At 46.7% G+C, this 19,209-nt stretch overlaps 1 protein-coding gene across 5 annotated transcripts in view; it reads right to left on the minus strand.

The window, feature by feature from the left end:
- The window catches only part of LOC138821388 (homeobox protein PKNOX2), a 257,917-nt gene that overhangs the window by 56,706 nt on the left and 182,002 nt on the right, over positions 1–19,209 (minus strand). For all 5 annotated transcript variants that reach the window (XM_070013587.1, XM_070013588.1, XM_070013583.1 and 2 more), the window contains one exon: positions 7,323–7,462. In XM_070013587.1, coding sequence (XP_069869688.1) covers positions 7,323–7,462 — 140 coding nt within the window. The remainder of the gene's footprint in view (positions 1–7,322; positions 7,463–19,209) is intronic.

Below are 19,209 nucleotides of genomic sequence, written 5' to 3' on the forward strand. Positions count from 1 at the left end.
CGCCCGCCATCTTTGAGCACACCTGCTCCAGAGCAACCTTCTTCCTTACAGAAGCTGGGCTTGAGATGGGGACTTTTGGGGGTTGGAAGGAAGGGCTGAGAACAGTCTTTCTGTGGAATTAGTGAAACTAAGTGTGGTTTCACTGTTTAGATTATGGCTCCATGTGGTTATACTCTCACCCCCACCCCTTGGCTACAGCCACCAGCCATCTTTGATACCAGTGAAGCCAACTACTTCAAAGAGCAGAGAGCATCTGTGGGCTCCCAGTGTGGAAAGCCTGGTGAAAGGACACAGCTGGAAACATCTGCTCACAGCATTCCAGAGGCCCAAGCCGGAGCTCTGGTCCCGACTTCTCCCTGGGAACGGTGACATTGCTCTCACTGGGCCACCTCACCCAGCACATTCCAAGAATGACCACGCACATTGCTAGCAAAGGCAGAGGGTCAACCCTCCAGGTCGCCTGGATGGAGCCACAACACTCTTTGGTCACAGGGTAGATGAGTTCCCTCAAAGACACTTCGTTAGAAAGTATGGATTCCCAGGGTCCCGACCAGGCAGCTGCTAAACAGGACAGGGGCGGTAGGTCCCAGGCCTGTGGAGCCCTGAACTTGGAGTCATTTCTCTCTGAACATCTACCAGGCTAGTCCCAGGAGAGGCAGCTTGGCCGTCACTCTCTTGGGGTTCATTTTCCTTGGGAAAAGCAGCAAGACTGGGGAGATGCTTTGAGGTCAATTACAAATAGATCTTAAAGCCTTTGATATGTGCCAAGTTTATATTTCAGCGACTTTCTATGTTGATCTTCCTCCTCCCCACATTTCTTCTGTATCTGTAATGCCTTCCAGAACGTAACACAATGCTTTACATAGACCTGGTAGATTCCATAAACGCTTAACTGAATTGTGGTGTGAAGATTGCTTGCCTGGGGGACCTTCCCTTTCCCCATTTATCACACCCGAACTCACCTCTTAGTCTCAGCCTTGCTTGCTTTAATCTTTCCAAACACCCAATAGCAGCTAGCCCTCACAGGTGCTTACCACCTGCCAGATTCTTTACTGAACACTTTGCTTGAGTTCTCTCATCTAATCCTCATGGCAATCCTGAGGAAGAGGCAGTATTATTTTTAAGTCTTTTTTTTTTTTTTTTTTTTTTTTAAATCGGTTGTAAGGCCTGAACTCCAGGCCTGGGCGCTGTCCCTCAGCTCTTCAGCTCAAGGCTAGTGCTCTACCACTTGAGCCATAGCATCACTTCTGGCTTTTTCTGCTTATTTGGTGCTGAGGAATCGAACCCAGGGCCTCATGCATGCAAGGCAGGCACTCTACCACTGAGCCACCTTCCCAGCCCTATTTTTAAGTCTCATTTTACAGGCAAGGAAATTGAGACACAGAAAGGCTTACATGTCCAGTGGTAGAGCCAGAATACAAACCAAACAAATATAAGGTCAAAGCCTGTCCCTCTAACCCTGACAACCATCTCACTAAGTGTACTAGAAGCTCAAATGGCACACGCTTGTTCCTCTGTTTAAGAAACTCCAGTCTCCCTTACCCCCACTTGGTCTACATGACAGGTAATACCTGACATTATGTCATTTTATTCTGGAGATTAGAGTTTTCTTTGCAACTGTTGAGAAAATCTGGCCTCTAGGAGATTAACCTGCCCAAGGTGAGAAACGACTTATCACCACATCTGTTTCTAGAACTCTATTCTGTCTCCCACTGTCCAGCACAGCTGCTCGACTATATTTGCACCTTGAGTTAAAGGACTGTCAGGGTCAAGCTAGAGGCTTCAGTTACCTTTAGCAGGGTCTCAGGGGAACCTCTGAACACTCTCCGCCCTGGTCTGTCCTGTTCACAAATAGGTGTGGATTAGAGAAAAACCTGGCCTGGATGGAACAGATGCAAATTTGTACTATGCCCATGGCTTTAGGAATGTACATTGCCTTGCCCAGTTGAGCTGGACATTGGGTGTGAACTCTCAGGAGTAGCACATAGCTGGGGAGAAGCTCTGAGCACATGGTTTATGGGCAGATAGGATCTACATGTGTGGAATGGGCAGGTCAAGTTTGGAGAGCTAGGATAAAAAAGAGGAGGCAGGAAGGAGAAGGCTTGAAAAGAGGATTTCTGGAGGTGCCTGGAAGCAACGGAGAAGTCAGGGAAAGCTTGGGAGCAACATGGACATGGTGGAGAAGCTAGGAGTGAAAGTCTGCTTTTCTCTAGAAGATGGTTAAGAGATGCAGTGGACAGAATCTGAAGGATATCATTTGTAAGCATTATGCTCACCTTTTGTTCCTCAGCTCCTCCCAGCCCTAGAGTTCCCTCCTCACAGCTGGCCCCTCCCTCTCTCTGCCCAGACCCACCTGAGTTCCCATCTACCTCACTTCCTGCCCCAAGATAGTGGAGGGTGCCATGTGCTCCTTCTCCAGGGGGAATATGGCTCCTCTAATAAACCTTGTAATAATCTTTCTCCTGTGCCTGCCTGCCTCTGCGTGGTCCCCTGGGATGGATATGGGGGATCTTTTCAACATTCACTGTCTTGGGGTTCCGGTGGACCACTTTCACTTCAGACACTTACAAAGCATTTGTTCTATCCCCATCACTGTTCTAAATATTAAGTCATTAAGGGAGAACATTTCAAATTAAGAACCCAGGTTTATACCAGAGAAGATATTGAGAACTAGGAATGCAGGATCACAGCTAAATGTAACAGTTCTAAAGAATCACCATATGGGAGGGCTTAGCTGGTTAAAAATGGAGACTGTAACTGGGAACTGGTGGTTCAAGCCAATAATCCTAGCTACCCAAGAGGCTGAGATCTGAAGATCTTTGTTTCAAGCCAGCCTGGGCAGGAAAGCTCATGAGACTCTTATCTCCAATTAACCACCAAAATAGCCAGAAGTGGAGCTGTGTGGCCCAAGTGGGAGAATGCTAGTCTTGAGCAAAAGAAAAGCCCAGGGACAGCATCCAGGCCCTGAGTTCAAGCCAGGACCTGAAAAAATAAAGCTCAAGGACAATGCCCAAGCCCTGAGTTTAAGCCCCAGGACTGACTAGCACAGAGAGAAAGAGGGAGGGCAGGAGGGAGGGAGGGAGGGAGGGAGGGAGGGAGGGAGGGAGAGAGAGAGAGAGAGAGAGAGAGAGAGAGAGAGAGAGAGAGAGAGAACAATTTGGCTATACTTTAGAGCTGATAACAACTGACCGTAGATAGACTGACAGATAGATAGATTCTAACTCTGCTCCAAAGCATATGTTAGCAGTTTGGAATGGCCAACCGTAGGAGAATTTACATCTCAGAAATCAGCAAAAACTACAAATCAGAACATCAAAGCTCCTGGAGCTTTTGCCTGCACATCAGCCTAAAACTTCAGAATATTTACAGGGTACTACCTAGCGTACTTAATAAACCCTCAACAAGGCTTTCAACACCTACTTCACCTAAGCTGCTGACTCTAGGAAATGGTGTTAAGGTGCTGGGAACAAGGCAATGAGAGAGACAGATAGACAGACAGACACATACCCTGTCCTCGTAGAGTTAACAATCTAGCAGGAGAAACCGCAATAATGCAGCCCAATTAATTCTGTCATGAGCAATGCCACCAAGGAGAAATATAGGCTATACAGGCCCCCCCTCCATCTGATCCTTCATCTTGATTTTCCAGCATTTTTAATGGAAAAACAAAGCACAACAGCCCTGGCTATTTCTTCAGTGTGTGTACGCCTCCAGCCTGCATTTCCTTATCAATAATAGGTAAGTTCTTCCTTGTGGCTTGGGGTGAGCCACTTTCCGGGCCCTGCCCTAGGGGAGACAGTCAATACCTCAGCAGAACAGGCTTTGAGAAACGCGCCCTCCTCCCCCACCTGCACCTGGGCAGCCTTGCTCCCGGCCACTCTTCTGCTCCCCAGGACATCACGGTTTCCATGGAAACCCACTCACTTCAAAGGGGGAACAAGGAAGGAGACTGGAGGGGAGGAGGGGGAGCAAAAACTGGATTAACCTCACCCTCTTGGTCCATCTCTGTATAGCAACCTAATCCCTGGTTCTCAAGCAGCACCTGGCACCTGCCCTTCATCCAGCAGCCTGCACAGGTGGAGGTGTTGTGGTCCAAGTTAAATTTGAACTTCTTTGGGGGTGGGTGGGTAATGTGATGGCCAAAGGTGGGTATGAGGCAGGAGAGAACTGAGCACTGTCTAACCCTAACCCCACTCTGACTCCTCCCCACCCTCCCTGCTCCATGGGCCTCCCCTCCTCAGGCCCCTCTCATCATTGCTCCTGGGCCGCAAACACAATTACCCAGGATGTGCATCCAATCATGGGATCTGCTCAGATTAGACTGCAATCATTAATCTGAGCAGGAGCTCCTTGTTGCCTTGCTGATTAGCCCAGATGATGCTCTGGTATGATCCAATTAAAGACAGGCTCCGCTCTCCCCACCCCCAGCCTCCACATCAGAAGGGCACCAATACATTTCATTAACACATCCACATATACAAATAAAGCCTCTGGGATGCTGGCAGGCTCTCTCTCTCCTTTGTTACACCGCCCCTCTCTACCTCTTCTGGAAGGGGTAGAGAGCGGCCTCCCCCATTTCCTTCATTTGTGGTTCTACGAGGGGGCCTGGTGGGGGCTTCCAAAAAAGTCAGGGCTGAGGCCCTAATCTGAATGGAAAAGGTCTTGTTACATTTATTGACATGGATCTTAGACTCTCTGAAGTGCTTTGAAAGGACCAGGCTGCCCTAGGCTGGCATATGTAATTAAAATTGCCGGACCCTACAGGAGGCCAGTCATCTAGGCAATGGCTACAGAAAGGGGTGACTGGTGTTAATGGAAGAGGCGTGGCTGTGGGAGATAACCCCTGAGTCACAGGGGTTGGGAGGTAGCAGATCTGGAGGGATAGGAAGCTGAGCAATGGTATACCTGTCAGCTCCAGCCCAGCCTTCCATGTCCTTCTACAGGGTCAGATGCCTGCAGGCCAACTCTGGACAAACACTAAATACTATTGAGTTGGTCAATGCCATAGGAGAAGGTAAAACTGAGGAGTGGGGTGGGCAGGAAGAAGTGTTGGCTGAAAGAGAGTCTGGGCCATATTTCAAGTGACATGATGGCAGACAGCTCTCAAGGGACAGTGATCCACTTCTTCTGCAGCTTAGTTTGAGTGAATATGAGCCTAGGATCTCAGAAAAGACCTTGAAGCCCATGGAACTCACTGGAAGGACCATCTGCTTTGTGCCAGATGCAGTGCCTGGTGCTTATACCTGAATTGTTACCAAATCCTTTGGTTCTGCCATCAGAGAGACTAGCACTCAGCAGAGATAAGACTTATGCTTAGATTTCCAGAAACTTCATTATACTACTAATTAGAGGGTCTCTCTTGACCATGATCCTACGCTCACCGCTGACCTTTACCCTCAGCAGTCCCCACAATGCACGTGAATTACCTGGGACCTTGTAGTCCATGGACTGTACTTCGAGCAGTGACAATTGAGAGTACAACAATGCACCTTCAAATCACCATGTCACTGTACTCCCATCTTAGGCTCTGTGGAAAAGCACAAGACTGCCACACAGTTCCCAGTCACATTTACAGGTGGCTCTGTAGCTCCATCTCTCCACAACTAGCTACTCTGGCTACACACCAGGTTCCAGCTGGCTGGAGGGTCTGTCTCAGCTCATTTCTCCACCTTGTGGAGTCTCATAACCTCAAAGAGCAGACTCAAACACTACCTACTCCTCAAGCCTGCCCTGTTGTCTTGATCACACAGAGCTGGTTTCTTATTTGCATGTCTGTTGGTTCCTGCAGAGACAAACTCTTTCCCCTGGCTCTACATAAGGCCTGCAATAGTAATAGCAAGGGTTTAATAGAAAAATACGAAGGCGGGAGGGGAGAGAGAGGACAGGCAGACATGTCCTGCACTGGGAGATGTATCCCTGACTATTGCTGTGACCAGAGTCTTAAGGTCCAAGGCAGAGCTCTGCATCACATGCAGCTGGGCCTAGACTGTGCATTGCATGGCACGGGAGCCAGGGAATGTGTTTTGTACTTCTGTAAGGCCTAAGAAGATCCTGGTTCCAGGATCCATGGATCAGGTCATTGTTCTGGACTCCCAGCTATTGGCATTAGAGGTACTCAGCTCATCCAAGTAACTAAAACTAATGCCCATGCTAGTGATAATACCAGTACTAATGACCACCCTGACCTTAAAAGACATTGTCATTGGAGATGGGGGTGAAGTGAAAAAAAGGATCCATCTTCCTCTATATTTGTCTTCCTGTTCATTTGTCTTAGGTGAAACATTCACTTCACAGGTTTGTGCCATGAGCTGCCACGCATTTCCAGCCAGGCTAAGCTAGAAACTCACATGGTGAATGTTCAGCCTCAACAGTGGAGTCACACTTAAGGTACTTACTCCTAGTAATGTGGGTCCCCAGGAATAAATGATGACAAAGATCCCTTCTGGAACCTCAGCCAAGCCTGATCTCAGATGACCACATCCACTTCCCCAAACCACAAACACAAGCACCAGCCTATCTCAAGACAGCTACACACTTCCCTGAGCCTTCCCTTCCCCTCTGTGACATTAGGACCAGGCTCAGGCACATGAAACAGACACCGAACAAGATGAACAATTAGTTGCTTGCTCTCCTCCCCATTTTTGTCAGGGGAGAAGGGGAGGAGCGTGCCAGTACCTATAGAATCACACATAATACCCACTGCTATAACACAAAAGCCACCACGAGTCAGAGTATGATCCAAGGACTAGCTGTATTAGATTCACCGAGACTGCTTAAAATAGTAACTGCATGTCCCTTTGCCTTATTGCTGGACCTACTGATTTAGCATCTCTGGAGTTTTAAGCCCCCTCTGTGATTTGCATGAATACAAAGTGTGTGTGATACCAAGTCAAAAATGGGGCAGTCATCTGATGGTCCAGTGCTCTGATGGGCTTGTTGGAGTGAAGATGACATGGGGCAGGGTAAGCTGCCTGTTGGCTGAGCTGAGCATTTCTGATGCTCATTAGGACTCACCTCTCCAGCTGAGGTGAGAAGGGGTTCCTCTGGAACACACTGCCCAGACCCTCCTATCTCTCATTAGATATTTCAGAAGAGTTAGAGTCAACTCACATTGGACAGTTTTATTTGAGGGGGGGGGTCTGGATTGCCTTGAGAGAGAGGGACTGAGGAGAGAGAAGTTTCTGGCCATTGCTGCTGACAACCAACTCCACTCCCTCGCGCCCTCCTCCCCCCCCCCAGCTCTGTCAGACAATGTTCTTATCACTACAGCTGAACTCCACCTGAGGCTGGGGGCTTCCTGGCATGGCTGGAGAGTCTCCTACCTGTACACAGCTCGCTTGTCAGCTTCCAGCTGGGCCTGGGGGTCAATGGGGGCACTGGGCACAGGTGTGCTGGCGGTAGCTGAGGATGCGGAGATGTGGACAGCCTGGGCCTTGGAGGGTGGCTGGGCAGTTGCCGTCATCTACAGAGGGAAGAAAGGGGAGGTGGCAGATTAGCTGGGCAGGCTCCCAAGCTGGAGTGTGAGGTCTTCCGTGGCCTGTGCTGGGTCTGGAAAAGAGAATGTGGGCAAGAGAATCATGAGGGCAGAAGGAACATCCATTGATATGTATGCTACATTGGGAAGAAAAGTCAACCTTTCTTCAAATGAGAATGTTCTAGAAAACAATTTAGAACCTATCCTACACCAAGAAATACCCAGCATACTTTGAAAGAGGTGATTCTTCTTATTTGTGTGTGTGAGAGAGTGTATGTGTACCAGTAATGCGACTTGAACTCAGGGCCTTGTGCTATTGCTTGGCTTTTTCACTTAAGGCTAGCACTCTACCACTTGAACCACATAGCTACTTCTGGCTCTTGGCTGGTTACGTGGAGATAAGAGTCTCATGGACTTTTCTGTTCTGGCTAGCTTCAAACTATGATACTCAACTCTTAGCCTCTTGAGTAGTTAGAATTACAGGCATGAGCCATTAGCAACCCTGCTAGTGATTCTTAAAGCAAATGCTGTGAGTTTTGCCCAGAAATATATATATATATATATATATATATATATATATATATATATATATATATATATATATATATATATATATATATACATACAGTGAACCTTTTAAATTATGCTTATGAGTCTCTTAGACAGTAATAAGTTTGATGAGTTTGAAGAGCAGTTGAAAAAGTGATTGAATCAGTTCTCAGCTGAACAACAGTTTACTTACTCACTTTAACACAAGCCAAGAGGTAATGCTTCGAGTGGTTTTGATTGATGAGTGAATAGCTCTCCAAATTTGGTTTACCTGGCCACTTGAAGATAAGGTTTTAATTGACAGACTTCTGTTCTTGGCCACACACATATTTAGAGAAATGGTTTTCATAATAGGCTCTAGGTTTTGGAAGGTATCCCGAGGCCTCTAATTCAGTGCCAACCACAGCAACTCCTTTCAATGTTATATATTGGATTTTCTGTCTAAGGTTTTATTTAAAGATATGGCTCAGTAGTTTAAAGAAATTGAAACTGGGTTCTAATGGCTAATGGCTGTAATCCTACCTACACTAGGAAGGCTGAGATCGGGAGGATTATGGTTTGAGGCCAGCCTAAGCAAACATACAAAACCTCTTCTCAACAAATAGCTGGTACAGTGGTTCGGGTCTGACATCCTAGCTCTGGGGGAGGCCAGACAATGAAGAAAAGTCGAGGAGATTCCATCTCAGTGGAAGGAATGGCTTAGTGGCATATGCCTATCAGCTCACCTTTGATGAGAAGTGTAAAATAGGCGGATCACGGCCCTATCTAAAGAAAACCCTATCTAATAAATAATCAGTGTGAGGGCTGGAGATGTGGTTCAGTGGTACTGCACTAGCCTAGAAAGTATCAGGCAGGCCCTGAGTTCAAACCCCAGTATTGCAAGGTGAAAACCATCATGACAAGAATTTCATGCTTTTATATTATATTGACTTCAGTCAGATAGATCCCCAGGAGGGCATGTCTCTATGACATGTCTCTATCAACCTGTCTCTAGCACCATGATAGCTCTTGACATGCTGTGTTGTCCTCCCGAACACACCTATCTGTCCCTTGCTGCAAAGATTTGTTAACTCCCCTGATTATACTTAATAAAACAATAGACGCTTAATCAATTATTTGGTGAAAAAAATAAGTGAATGAATAAATGAATCAGGTGTGAAGGAAGGAATCACAAATTTTATAGCTGGAAAGCTCATCATAAGACTGGGCTCCTCCTTCCCAGAAGAAGTGTTGTATTTCTGTGAAGACTTGCACATCCCCAGGACATCTGCATATTTTGTCTTGCTTCACTTGTATCTCTGCTCAGATGCAGCCCATCCTCTCTGCTTCTCACTTCATTTCCTGCTTAGTCCGATATATGACCATATGCTACATGCCTATCTATTAGCTTATTTCATATTTCCCTACTGTTGCCTAAAACTTAAAGTTGAGGAAGGCCTATAATAACTGTATTCCTAGGCCCAAAGACTAATACTAGAAGTATTCAATAAATGTTTGTTGAGTCAATGAGTTAACAAGTGACAATGAGTGGATGAAGTTGAGACTATAAAAGAAGTACGTTTCGTCTGGGTGCCAATGGCTTGTGCCTGTATTCCTAGCTACTCAGCAGGCTGAGATCTGAGGATTGTGGTTCAAAGCCAGCCTGCACAGGAAAATCTGTAAGACTTTCATCTCCAAGTAATCAGCAAAAAGCTGGAAGTGGAGCTGTAGCCGAAGTGGTAGAGCACTAGCCATAAGCACAAAAGTTCAGGGATAGCACCCAGGCCCTGAGTTCAAGCCTCTGGACCAGCACGCGCACACACACACACACACACACACACACACACACACACACACACACACACACACACACACACACACACACACACACACACACACACACACACACACAGTATGTAGCACATTTTATTATGCTGTATCATAGGTATGTAGAAACTTCCTCTTCACCCCTGGCTGAGTTAGGGGACTACTCCCAAGCTCAACATGTAAGGTGCTTGTCAGAGCTTCTTGGCACTTCTAATTCAGCAGTAGACAATTCTTGAGTCCTACAGGCTCATTCTATTAGCCGTTTGACCTTGGGTAAATCCCTTAACTTTCTTTCTTTCTTTCTTTCTTTCTTTCTTTTTTTTTTTTGGTCAGTCATGGGGCCTGAACTCTGGGTCTGGGCACTGTCTCTCAGCTCTTCAGCTCAGGTCTAGTAGCACCCTACCACTTGAGCCACAGCACCACTTCTGGCTTTTTCTGCTTATGTGGTGCTGAGGAATCAAACCCAGAGCCTTATGCATGCAAGGCAAGCACTCTACCCCTAAGCCACCTTCCCAGCTCCAATCCTTTAACTTTCTTTGCTATTTTCTCATCAGCAAATGAATTGGTAACTTTTTAGGATTTACGAGTAGGGAAGAGCTGCTCTAAGAAAGAAGCGAGGAGCTGGCAGTGGTGTGCCAGTTTTCAAAACAGAGAAAGAAGGTGGATCCAGACAAAACGAAATCCTCAACATTTTCAAGCTAACCTGGGTTGGACTAAGTCATCCATTGACTCACTGATGCAGCTGCCCATTTCTCTACATGCTCCTTGAGTCCCAGTCACATACCAGGCGCTGTGCAAAACACCGGGCTCACAAAAATGAATGACTTCTATCATGAACTCTATTGGTGGTGTTTTGTTTTGTTTTTATCTGAGATGAGATCTGACAATGTAGCCCAGATTGGTCTCAAACTTGAGATCCTCCTACCTCTGAGTGCTGGGATTACGCGTGCATACCACCATTCCTGGCTCAATTGGTGGATTTGGCGTGATTCTTATTCTGGCAGATGAGAAAGATATGGTGTAATTGACCTGGGCGAAGCATCTCCCATAGGGAGACAAAAGGAGATGTGGTCTGGACAGTTGCTTGAATTAGCAAAGAGCATTCCATGGATGACAATTAAAGAGCAGATGTCAGCTAGAGGGAAGGTTTCCAGGAAAGGGTCATATATTTCCCTCAAGATCGTCTTCTTCAATGTTTTATCAGTGATTTAGATAATGTCTGAGAAAATGCTCAATGAACTTATACATGACATGAAAATTAGATCCAAAAAATTTTTTTTTACAGATTTTGACAATACCCTAAACCTAATAAGATTAAAATTTCATCTAATAAGTTAAAACCGAATACTTCTACCATTTTGGCCAAAAAAATCAATAATGTAAGTGCAGAAGACTGTACTTGGCAGCAGTGTTTTAGTTGATAGCTGGCTTGATATATTGAAAGTATAATGTATCAGCCCCCAAATGAACCAGCCAACACAAACCAATGCTGTCTGAGGATGCGTTAATAGATACAAAGGTCAGAATGTGGAGGTCTGAGCCTGTTCTACCCTGACCAAACAAGAACATGTGAGCACATGCAGGGGAGAGCTGACCAGGATTGTGAGGGCATTCTATAGTATCTCAGGTGAGAAAAACTTGCAGGAACCTGGAATGTACAAGTAAGATTCAGGAAACAGGGAGACACAGGGAGACCTAAGAACCTCCTTCATATATCTGAACAAGATTATATTAGATCAGGTCTGTGCATGTGCCTCACAGGGCCATGCTACAAGCAGACCGTTAAATGTACGACAAGAAGACAATGCAGATGGTGGGGTGGGGGGAGAAATACAGTCATGCTATTCAATGCATATCCTTCAAAATTAGGAATATTGATGGGATGGGTGGGGTCAGGAGGGATGAGGGAGAATGATGGAAGGTGACATTGATCAAGATGCATTGCATTCATAAACTACCATGAACTGTAACCCCTTTGCACAACTACTTAAAGATAATAAAACTATAATTTTTTAAAAAAGCATTGGACTCACAAACTGACATGTTGAATTGAAGTCCCTTTGTATAATGACTTTAAATAAAAAGAACACATACATATACATACATATACTCAGATGTGTGTGTGTGTTGTGTGTGTGTGTGTGTGTGTGTGTGTGTGTGCGTGTGTGTGTAGTGTTAGTCCTGGGGCTTTAACTAGGGTCCTGGCACTGTCCCTGAGCTTTTGTGCTCAAGGCTAATGCTCTACCACTTTATACTGCAATGCTATTTCCAGCTTTTTAGTAGTTAATTGGAAATTAGAGTCTCACAGACTTTCCTGCTGGGGTTCCTACCCTAGCTGGCTTTGGACCACGATCCTCAAATCTCAGCCTCCTGAGTAGTTAGTGGCATGAGCCATCAATGCTGAGCATATGTGTATGTATACATATGTACACATATGAAGACAGTCTGTACAATGTTTCTGAGTCCCTGACTTGCACAGGTTGGAGTCAACTGCTCTTGAGCTGGCAGTCTTCACAGAGACCAGGCTAGGTACCATGTGAAGTCCCTCCAATACCAACACTCTTGGACACCAAAAGAGTATGTTTTAATAATAGCCAACCACAGCCCAGGGGTGGCCAGAGGCTGGGCTAGGTAATGTATCGAATGTAAAAGGGGTTTGGAAACCCAGAAGTGCTTCACAGACTGGAAGCGTGGCTGAGAATATTAAACATGGGATTTGGGGAATGAACGCTTAGAACAAAGCAAGACACAGTGACTTCCTCGCCGCTCATCTGATGGAATGTCAGTGGATTGGCATGCTCTGCTCTGCCCACTCAGTAACTTCTGTCATTAAAGGACTTTCCAGAGGCTTCTGTGAAGAGGAACGTCTAAATAGAAATGGATGAAGGACTGCTCCTTTGTCCCTCGGCTGACCCTTCTTTAGGGAAAGATGGGAGCAGAGAGGGGAAAGAGACCTTGCTGGGCCACAGAAAAAAATACACAGGGGAAAAATCAAAAGCACTCATTTGCATGCATCTCCAGGGGCCCCAGCTAGAGGCTGTGACTTGCAGGGAAGGTGGGGAGAGAGCAAGGGCTCATCGGAGGAGGAGGATGACTCAAATTTATGTAGCTCAGGGGGGCCGATTCAGCAGACTCTGCAGATCTTCCAGGTTTGGAAGATGAATGCTTCTCTCCAAATAGATTTCTTTTTCTAGCCCAGAGACCTCCATTTCCCAAGAACTAGTGCTCAAAGGAATAGGACCTGCAGCTGTCGCTAGGGGGGTCTGGGATGGGGGTAACTTGAGGTCAGTTTAGGGGGCAGCTCTGATTAAAAAGTGGGAGCAATGGGGAGAAGCTGAGTGGAGCAGGACAGGGAATGACTATTAAATGGCTGTATGGAGCTGCCTCGATCTGGCCTGGGAATATCAGTTGTTAACATGTTCAGGAATTTCCCCAGCTGGTTGATAACAAATGGGTTACTTGAAATGGGCAACCAAGGCAATTGGCAGTAGTAGAAATCTTTATCCCTGCCTTCTCCACCCCTGCCCCGACAGTGCCATTTACTAGCACAACACTATTCTCAGGGTTCTCCCACGTGACTTTTTTCCATTCTTCTTCATCTGGCATGTGAGGGGAGCAGTCCTCATGGGAAGGGTGGGTGGGAAGAGAGAAGTTCGCCTGCAGACTTTCTTGGGCATGTAACTTTACCTTCTTAGGTTTTCTAGGCGCAAGAATGATGGTTCTTACCTCCCCCTGCCCCTTCTGGAAGGACAGTTGTCCCGTTGGTGGATGCTGGCAGAGCAGCTGTCATGGGCAAACCCCTCTGCTCTGTGTTTCCAAAGCTTCAGCACTGGGGCCTACTTGTCTGCTTGCTTGTCTCTCTCTCTTTCTCTGCTAGACTGGGGGATCCCTGTGGGCAGGGGCCAGGTCTGATATTTATGTGGAACCCTCAATGCCTAAAGACCCCCTGTAGAATGAGCAAATGAGAGGCATGGAGTGGGCAGTCTCCCATCTCTACCTTCCTAGCTGGCCTGAATGGCTCAGGCTACAAGAAGAGCTTATCGTCTCTTGCCTCACTTTGAGTGGGCAGATCTGGAGACAGGAGTTCACAGTGGGCTGGGGCCAGGGGGAGGCACATCTAAAAGAGCAGCTTTAACCCCCCCCCCCAAAAGGCATCAGTGCCTAGTGCCACTGATCACATAAGGAATAAAATGGGCTCTCTCATTGGATGTCTGTGTGACTCAGGTAACTTAGTTAAACTTTCTGATCCAAGGTCCTTATCTATACAATGGAGGTAATTATAACTAAGGGATGTGTTGTGAGAATAACAGCCCACATCCAGTCTTGTTCTTTGTGACTAGTAGGGCCACGTGCCACTTTCCAGTATCTTCCTCCCAAACCCTGGATGACTGATTCCATGTATTTTTTCACCAGGTAACTTCTCCCAAGGAAACATCCTCTCCTCTAAGCCCCACCCCTGACTGGGGCAGAGTGAGAACTGACCAATCCCCACAGAATCCTACCAGGGACTGCTGGCCTATGGCCCCCTAGTGCCTGCTAAGCTCCAGCCAGCAGCACGAGGCAGGCCAGCACCGGTTCATTTTCCTGGCACAGGAGGCAGTTCAAAGACCTGGGAAGAGGTCAGGGCTGGAAGCCATTTGGTAAATAATGAGGTTGGCCTGCACAGGTAAGAGATGCAATAAGCATAGCCAGTGCTGGGGAGGGAATGGGAGTGGGGGTGCTCCAAGCCTGGGCCTGCTCATTACCCACCCCTCCAGGGGGTACAGCCCACCTCCCCTTATCCTCACCCCATCAGACCCCCCTGTGCTGGGCCCCAGCATGCCCAATAGTTTACATCCTCCTGCCTTCCCTCTCACAGTAACCTCTGTAGAGAAGAATCCTCATTTCCCCTCTCAATCCTTTGGAGTCCTGACTCTCCTGAGAAGTTCCTGGATCCAGCCTTGGTGGCTGCTGCTTCTGTGTCTGTGTCTAACCTCAGGCTTCCCGTTCTTTGTCGGTCTTCATGAGTGGATGGGTTTCCTGGCTCTTATGTCTGAGTCCAATGTGTTTGTTAAATGACTGAATGATGCATGGAATGAGGGAATGAGTGACCAAAGAGGTAAAGGGCTCAGGGAGGGGACAAGCCAAAGAGGAATCCTCAGAAGACCCTCCCCTCCCCCCTCAAGCTCAGGGAGAAGGACTGGCAAAAGATCCAGGGCAGCCCAAGGCAGCTGGAAGACGGGGCTGGTATAGATGCCAATGTCGATGTCTGGGGGCCTAGTGAAGTGACCAGACCACAGAAGAGTTATTGAGTGGGCATAAAGGCCACCTCAGTTAATTACAGAATTGCACAAGGGCTTGTAGGCCCCTGTTGGCAGTGGGTTTCAAAATGAATCTTATCAAATGTGTCCTGTCCTGAGGTGTCATTGACCAGAGCTGATCACAGGGTGGCCGAAGATTTGACTTAGAGCCCAGTCTCTCCTAACTTAATGCAATCCTGAGAAATGACAACTCTCCACCCAAACTGTCCACTTTCAGAGGGAACCCCCCCTCACTTTTGTCATTGTCTCAAACCAATGATTGCCAATAGGCCCATTAGAGGGGGTAACTAATTCTGTGTGTGTGTGTGTGTGTGTGTGTGTGTGTGTGTGTGTGTGTGTGTGTGTGTGTTCTGTCTATTGTGTCCCTAATAAAAAAGTAACTAAAGTTCAATCTAATCTGTGTAGAAGAGCCAAAAGTCAGGTTGGGGCGTAGGTGAACAGAGACTAAGAAATGCCATTCAGCCAGGCACCGGTGGCTCACGCCTGGAATCCTAGCTACACAGGAGACTGAGATCTGAGGATCGCAGCTCAATGCCAGCCTGGTCAGGAAAGTCCGTGAGACTCTTATCTCCAAGAAACCACTCAGAAAACCCAAAGTGGCACTGTGGCTCAAGAGGTAGAGCACTAGCCTTGAGCTGAAGAGCTGAGGGACAGCTTACAGGCCCAAAGTTCAAGCCTCATAACCAACAAAAAAATGAAAGAAAGAAAAAAGGAAAGAAAGAAAGAAAGAAAGAAAGAAAGAAAGAAAGAAAGAAAGAAAGAAAGAAAGAAAGAAAGAAAGGAAGGAAGGAAGAAAAGAAAGGAAGAGAAAGAAATAAAATAAAGAAAGAAAGGAAGGTAAAAGAAATGCCATTCACCATCCGGGCTGATTCCCATTTCAGAAATGAATGCTCCAACTATTAGCTCCATTAGAACAGAACCTCCGGCTGAGTTTCCTCCCCTGCACCCCCAGAGTCTGCCAGGCCCACGGGAAGTACCCAATATTTACTGACTGGATGAGTGATTGGAGGAAACAATGCTGAAATCACTTGCCTACATTTGTATCATTCAAAAAGTGAAGGTGTGGCTCAAGGGATAGAGCACCAGCCTTGAGCATAAAAGCTAAGTGACAGCCCTGAGTTCAAATACCTGTACTGGCACATAAACAAACAACTGTACAATGAGCAGCAGGACCAGGAAGGCCTAGGAGTCCTGAATTTCTGCAATGTTGAATCCCCTTGATCTTCCTCTCCAGACCACTAACTCCAGGGGCCGGAGGCAAGCCCAGCTCTGACTTACCCTACCTCTTTGGCCAGGCCACACAGACACTGAAGCTCTTGAAAGATGGCACAGGATGGGAATGGGGACACAGCCGTGCAAAGTGCTCCTCAGCCTTGCTGCTGACTTGGATCACCTGTTCCCTGATTTATTTTCAGCATTGTATCCTTGGTCATTCACTATTTTTGTAGCTGTTTAAGGCTCTTGTCCTGCTTGAGAATGAGAAGATAGACAATAAGATGGCTGTGGGTTTTTGTTGTTGTTGTTGTAATTATCTGAACTAAGGTAGTAAGTTCATCCATGGAAAATCATAAGCTTCAAAGTCACAGGGCTAAGTCCCTGTCTCCTCCATTGGGGCAGAAAGGTTAGTTTTGCCTTTTACACAATGAAGAATCCAGGTTTCAAGATGAGCTGGAGTCAAGATGTATCCGGTTTAAAGACATGGGTGGTCCAAGCAGGCAGGCACAGAGGTTACTGTGCACAAAGGGGACAGAGGCCCAGTAGAAAATTTAAAAAAAAAAAGAAAGAAAAGAAGAAGAGTCTGTTTTGATGAGTCAAAGCAAGGGAAGGTGGCTCTCCCATATGGTGGGTCCTGGGGTGTTGCCCCCAGGGGCAGAGAGAACCATCAATCACAGCTTCAGAAAAGGCTTAGGGAACTTCCAAAGCAGCTGAATGAACCCTATTGGCTGCAGAGTGAATGTGTTTCACAGGCAGCTGAGCAGAGGGCCCTGCCAGGCAGGGGGCTCTAGGTCTTAAAGAGATAAGAGGAATGTAAAGGAGTAGGACAACATCTGAAGCTGATTGCCTTGCTGGCCACAGCTGCATGGCTGCCTGGATAGAGGCCATTCACAGCCAGGGGCCCGAGCTACCCCTTCTACCTCCCATTAATGAAACCAGCATGGGGATCCTAATGACTGATCAAAGGCCCAGCAAGCTTCCCCAGGCCGCTACACCCCTGGCCCGGCCTGGTGGATGGTGCTAGAGTAGGAAAAGAAGTGATTCAGAGGGATGCCTAAGCCAGCCTTCTGGTCCCTTTGCAGGTAACCCATGGAAATGCAGTCTCCTGTGGTCCTGGACACCCCTTTCCTTACTCCTGTGGATGGCTGGAGGAAGCAGCAAGATGAAGAAGCCTGCTTTTGCCAAAGGACCTCCAGCAAATGCTTGACTTCCTTCTGAGCTGAGCCTCCCATACTGGACCTGAACTTCGGGTTCTGATTTTGCCAGTCTTGTTGTCTCTGGTCAATAATAAGGCTTAGCTTTTAAGTTGAAGTGCCATCATAGTAGCCACTGTCAAGTCATACTACATCAGTGCCTATCAGCTTGTTTACTATGGGCATTAGGTTTGGTGGGATCAGACAAGATTTGCTGAGACTTCTGCTTTCTAGTCAAATGCTCATGAGGCAGCCCAACTTACTGGGGACCTGCAGACAGAAGATGAAACATGGCATGCATACACCATCAGACCAGATAAAAGATGTATCCTGCCTCAACACCAAGGGCAAAGATGTTCATTTAGTAGCATGCTGGTGTCTGTTTGAAAGACAGACAGGTAGATGGGTGCTGGTACCAGAGTCTCTTTTATGGCAGTAGATGAAGGTGGAAAATCCATTTCCATTTCCTTATTAGTTAGGTCCCAGTAGCTTCCTGGGGTGGGTTGCTCAGGGAGCTGCAGAAGGATTTTTCCTGGAGGAAGATTCTGCATGTGGACTGTGAACAGGAGACAGAAGGGCTTGAAGGTATTTCCGAGGTGGACAGAGTACACAAGAATGAAGAGCATATGTCTGGAAGGAGTGAGAAGTGGTTGTTACAAAGAACATTCTAAAAGGATTCTAGCGCCACACCCGCTGGGATGCTAAGCATGTCAGACAGGAGAGAAGAGAATGACTTCGAGAGCCCAAATACAGTCAGCAGAAGTGCTGGAATAAAGGGAGGGAAGTTGGGACTGTAATGTGCAAGTGGTAGCAATGGCTAGAGGAACCACCATTGCAGAATTATAGAACAGAAAGGGAGTGATGCAGGAATTAACATAGTGCATTGAACGAAGGGACAGCACACTTCTATTGTTTCCCTGGAGACAGTTATTTTCGTCAAACTATCCTAGCAGAATTCCACCATCCCTACTGACACACCCCTACCTCTTCAGGGCATAAAAGGAGGGTCTGGGTCAAAGACAGCTATGGCAGGCTGGAACTGATGTACTATAGTTAGCCAGTAGAGGGAGCTGCTACTCTAGTAGAATTTCAACAGGAAGCCAAAGGAAAGAGGAGGTAGTCCATAGGAAGTGTTCCACTGGGTTGTTGCTTTTGCAGTTTCTAAATGCATAATCAGTCTTCTGGGCACACTAAACAAGGCAATGTTCTTATGAATAATCAGTTTCCCCTAGATGAACTGAACACAGTTCTGTGGGGCTGGAAGCCACTTTACCATTGTACTACTTTGGCTTATGAACAAATAGTGTGGGGCCATAACCATTAATGTTTCTCTACTAAAATGAGAAGGAAGAAAAAAAAAAACCTCCCTCATTTTTTAATAACTTTATTCCCCAAACTTCAAAAACGAAAATTGCCAAGTTAAGAATTTGCCTTGAAAAAAAATTCTAATTTATTATAAAGAAGGTCTGGGGCTTGGGAATTTTTTTTTTAATGCAGATTCCTAATTTTCCAAAGTGACATTCTCCTGTGCATTTGAATAGATTATGCACGGCACTGCTAGCCTTTCGCACGAGGGGAACATTATTAAAATGGCTGCACAGGGTCTCAGAGGAAAGGACTCTGCTTCTCGTTTCCTTTTTCATTTCGGAAATTCCATATCCAAGACTGTCCA

Source organism: Dipodomys merriami, unplaced genomic scaffold, assembly GCF_024711535.1.
Source record: "Dipodomys merriami isolate MVZ:Mamm:240054 unplaced genomic scaffold, mDipMer1.0.p SCAF_91, whole genome shotgun sequence".
Classification (NCBI taxonomy): Eukaryota; Metazoa; Chordata; class Mammalia; order Rodentia; family Heteromyidae; genus Dipodomys; species Dipodomys merriami.